This window comes from Otolemur garnettii, unplaced genomic scaffold (genome assembly GCF_000181295.1).
Source record: "Otolemur garnettii isolate 467f Iridium unplaced genomic scaffold, OtoGar3 scaffold00031, whole genome shotgun sequence".
Lineage (NCBI taxonomy): Eukaryota > Metazoa > Chordata > Mammalia > Primates > Galagidae > Otolemur > Otolemur garnettii.
In genome coordinates this window covers 7,598,497-7,603,040 of record NW_003852426.1, presented here as the reverse complement: position 1 = coordinate 7,603,040, position 4,544 = coordinate 7,598,497, and the positions used below count along the sequence as shown (strand labels likewise).

The 4,544-nt window shown below is 43.0% G+C and overlaps 2 protein-coding genes across 2 annotated transcripts in view; one reads left to right on the top strand and one right to left on the bottom strand.

Moving 5' to 3' along the window:
- The window catches only part of PPIL1 (peptidylprolyl isomerase like 1), a 28,883-nt gene that overhangs the window by 2,274 nt on the left and 22,065 nt on the right, over window positions 1-4,544 (top strand). The window contains exon 2 of the mRNA XM_003789150.3: window positions 2,395-2,549. Coding sequence (XP_003789198.1) covers window positions 2,395-2,549 — 155 coding nt within the window. The remainder of the gene's footprint in view (window positions 1-2,394; window positions 2,550-4,544) is intronic.
- The window catches only part of LOC105886911 (peptidyl-prolyl cis-trans isomerase A-like), a 1,864-nt gene continuing 1,127 nt past the window's right edge, over window positions 3,808-4,544 (bottom strand). The window contains exon 4 of the mRNA XM_012804641.1: window positions 3,808-3,856. Coding sequence (XP_012660095.1) covers window positions 3,808-3,856 — 49 coding nt within the window. The remainder of the gene's footprint in view (window positions 3,857-4,544) is intronic.

The following is a 4,544-nucleotide window of genomic DNA, read 5'->3' as shown; positions in this document are numbered from 1 at the left end:
GGGGATTCGAACCTGCCACCTTAGGTGTATGTGGCTGGTGCCCTAGCCGGTTGAGCTATAGGCGCTGAGCCAGTTTTTCTATTTTTAATAGAGACATGGTCTGGCTCTTGCCTAGGCTGGTCTCAAGCAGTCCACCCACCGCAGCCTCCCAGAGTCCTAGGATTACAGGATAATCATGTGAGCCATTGTGCCTGGCCCAGTATTTTTTTAAATTTAAATTCAAGTAATGTAGAGATATGTAGAAAAGAAGTGAAAGCCACCCCCCTCCCTGAAAAGACTACCAACAGTTTATTGGTTCACCATGCAGATCTTTTTCTATGTATAAACATCTTTCTCTCTTATGTCTGATTTTTTAGCAAAAATGGAGTCATATCATACTGCATATGTTTATTCTTTAATATGCCTTTCATTCAATAATGCATGTAGCTACCCATAGTGTAAATAGTTGACATTTTAGCCACTTTATCTTTTTTTTGGAGACAGAGCCTCAAGCTGTCGTCCTGGGTGGAGTGCTGTGGCATCACTGCTCACAGCAACCTCCAACTCCTGGGCTCAAGTGAGTCTCCTGCCTCTGCCTCCCAAGTAGCTGGAACTACAGGTGCCGGCCACAAGGCCCAGCTATTTTTTGGTTGCAGCCATCATTGTTGTTTGGCAGGCCTGGGGTAGATTCCAACCCGCCAGATCAGGTGTATGTGGCTGGCGCCTTAGCCACTTGAGCTACAGGCGCTGAGCCTCATTTTCTCTTTCATGGACATTTAAGGTGCTTCTGTTTTTTTGTTAATGGCAAATGATGAGATGAACATCCTTGCACATACTGTTTCCTTAGGCATTTTTGTAAATTTTCCTACAGAATAGATACTTAGAAGTTGAAATTGCTGAGGTATGCACATTTCAGAATTGTGTAAGGACTTCCTGATTGCCATTCCAAAAGGTTATTTCCTGTATTTTAAAAATATCCACCAGAATGTAAGCTCTGTAATGGAACAATCATCCAGAATAGTGCTTGGCCCAGAGTAACTGTTAACCTGTGTTGAAATGGTAAGGGTGTAGAAGATGGATTGCAGGCAGAAAGGCTGTTAGAAAGCTGTTTTCTAATACATTCCACATATATTCATAGTATACTTACACTGCAAAGCGCTGTGTTAGGCACAGGATATCCAGGCTATGCAGAGTTGACTCACTTCTCACATTCTTGGAGTTTTAAATCTAGGCGAGTGATGGAGTGGAGGGGCATGTCTCTTTTATCCTTTAGCAGTACTGGGTTGGAAAAATCACTCATCATATTGGGATAGGTTCAAAGGTTTTGGAGTAATTGGGTTTTGCTTTTGTTGTACTCCCTCCCAAACACACACAAACTACCTTTTTTGCTTTCCATTAAAATATTTTTTAAGTAGGTAGTATATTTACATGGATCAAAAATACCAAAGTTTTAAAAAAATTCAATCTTTCTGTCTCTATTTGCCCATCCTCTACCCCCACCCAGAAACTTCTGCATGTATAAATATAAACTCCCAATATTTTTATGTCTTTTTTAAAATCTAAAAATTAAATGTGGCTCAGCGCCTGTGGCTCAAGTGGCTAAGGTACCAGCCATGTACACCTAAGGTGGCAGGTTCGAATCCAGCCCAGGCCCACCAAAACAACAATGACAGCTGCAACCAAAAAATAGCCGGGCGTTGTGGTGGGCGCCTGTGGTCCCAGCTACTTGGGAGGCTGAGGCAGGAGACACGCTTGAGCCCAGGAATAGGAGGTTGCTGTGAGCTGTGATGCCACGGCACTCTACCCAGGGGGACAGCTTGAGGCTCTGTCTCAAAATAAAATAAAATAAAATAAATAATAAAAAAAATTAAATGTAAGGATTTTCTTCTTCTTTGGAAGTTGGTTATATTGGTTTCAAGTGATTAGTGACTTCATTTTATATGTAAGGTATTAGAATTTTGAGTTGTTGCTGGGCTTGTGGCTCATGCCTGTAATCCTAGCACTCTGGGAGGCCCAGGTGGGTGGTTTGCCTGAGTTCAGGAGTTCCGAGACCAGTCTGAGCAAGAGTGAGACCCCCATCTCTACTAAAAACAAAAAAATCTAGCTAGATGTTGTGGCAGGCATCTGTAGTCCCAGTTACTCTAGAGCAGGGGTCCTCAAACTTTTTAAACCCCTGTTTAAACCTCCTGGCCAGTTCACTGTCCCTCAGACTGTTGGAGGGCGGGACTGCAGGCCCTGGGACGATTCGGCTGCTAAGCAGGACAGACAGTGGCAGCAAAAACAGCCGGTGGGCCGGACAAATGTCCTCGGCGGGCTGCATGTGGCCCGTGGGCCGTAGGTTGAGGATGCCTGCTTTAGAGGCTATCTGCTGTGGGCTTATTCTTGACTGAAGCTGTGCTGTCCTCTTCCCTGTAGCATGGGAATAATTGTGCTGGAGCTATACTGGAAGCACGCTCCAAAGACCTGTAAGAACTTCGCTGAGTTGGCTCGTCGAGGTTACTACAATGGCACCAAATTCCACAGAATCATCAAAGACTTCATGATCCAAGGAGGTGACCCAACAGGGACAGGTACAGTTAAACCAACATCAGTTTCTAGAGTCTTACTCTATCATAACTGGGTGATAAGTCAGCCAGACCTCTTTTTTCCCCACTTACTAGAGACTGAATTGGTTGATGGTTGATTCTGGTGACACCTCAGGCTTTCCCCAAAAAACACATGCATGGAATTGACCAGAAACCAACTTTGACTTCTGGGCTAGATAGAGTTTCACAACTTCCATGTATTGCTAAGAGCTAATACTGGCTGAATTACAGTGATACATAGAGTTGTCTGGTCATTTAGAAGTAAAGAAGAACATCATTCACAATGTTTGGAGAAAAATAAAATATTGGGTACTTCATTGATGCATTTAACATTTTGAGGATCTGCTTTATATCTGATGTATTTCTAAGCTCTAAGGATAGAGCTATAAACAAAGACAGAGTTCCTGTTATTGGAAAACCAGGTGAAAGGTGTTGGGATGCCATTTTAGTAGAAAGGGAAGTCCTCTCTTCATATTGGAGAGGAGATATGTGTGAAATAAGAGAACAAACCTTATGGCTGGATGCAGTGGCTCATGCCTGTCGTCCCAGCTCTTAGAAGGCCTGTGAATTGCCTGAGCTCATGAGTTCAAGACCAGCCTGAGCAAGAGCAAGACCTCATCACTAAAAAGTAGCTGGGCGTTGTGGCAGGCACCTGTAGTCCCAGCTACTTGGGAGGCTGAGGCATGAGAATTGGCTTGAGCCCAAGAGTTTGAGGTTGCTGTGAGCTTAGGTGCCGCAGCACTCCACCGAGGGTGACAAAATGAGACTTTCTCTCAAAAAAGACAAAAAAAAAAATCACTCTAGCTGCAGTTTGGAGACTAGATGTATGGGTTAGGATGGGAGCCAGAGACAAGTTAGGAGTCTGCTATTGTTGTATAGTCCAGACTGTTAATAGGCAGCCTGGTGAGAAGTGACTGGATTTATGTTATGTTTTGATAGAAATAGAGCTGATAGGAGTTGTTAACAGATTGGAGATACCAAGAGAGAGAAAGAAATGGTCATGGATAACTTCAAAGTTGTATTTTTTTTTTTTTTTTTTTGAGACAGAGTCTCACTATGTCACCCTCAGTAGAGTGCTGTGGCATCACAGCTTACAGAAACCTCAAACTCTTGGTCTCAAGCAATTCTCTTGCTCAGCCTCCCAAGTAGCTGGGACTACAGGCACCCACCATAATAATGCCTGACTTTTTTTGTTGTTGTAAGTTGTTGTTGTTTGGCAGGCCCAAGCTGGGTTTGATCCCACTCAGCTCCCTAGCCGCTGAGCCGACTTCAAAGTTTTTGACCTGCATCTCCTAAAATGAAGAAGGCTGAAGGAGGAGCAGGTTTGGAGGGGGAAGATCAAGAATTTGGTCACAGGCATGTTATGTTGGAAATATAGTTGTGTCTTGGTATCCATGGGGGATTGGTTTCAGGACTCCCCATGAATACTAAATGAAAGGATGCTCAAGTCCCTTGTATAAAATGGTATCGTCACATTTGCACATAACCTATGCACATCCTCCCCTATACTTTAAATTATCTCTAGATTACTTATACCAAATACGGTGTAAATGCTGTGTAAAGAGTTGTTATACTTTATTTTCTTTTATGAGACAGAGTTTCATTCTATTGCCAGGGCTATAGCCTAAGCTCACAGCAACCTCAAACTCTTAGGTCCAACCAATTCTCCTGCCCCAAGCCTCCTGAGGAACTGAGACTATAGGCACCAGCAACAACACCTGGCTAATATTTCTTTTATTATTTAGTTTTTATTTCATAATCATAAACTTGATTCTTCAATCCAGCTAGACATGGAGAGAAATAAGGAAAATATGCAACCCAAGGAACTGCAGTGAGAGCACAGAGATTACAGGATATTATGAGCAAATGGAGTGGAGGGGGGCTCTCCTGAGCTACAGAAGGAATGGTTTGGTGGTTGAAACATTAAGTTGAAGTTATTACAGTTGTCCACAGTCAGTTATGGTGATCTTTTTTTTTTTT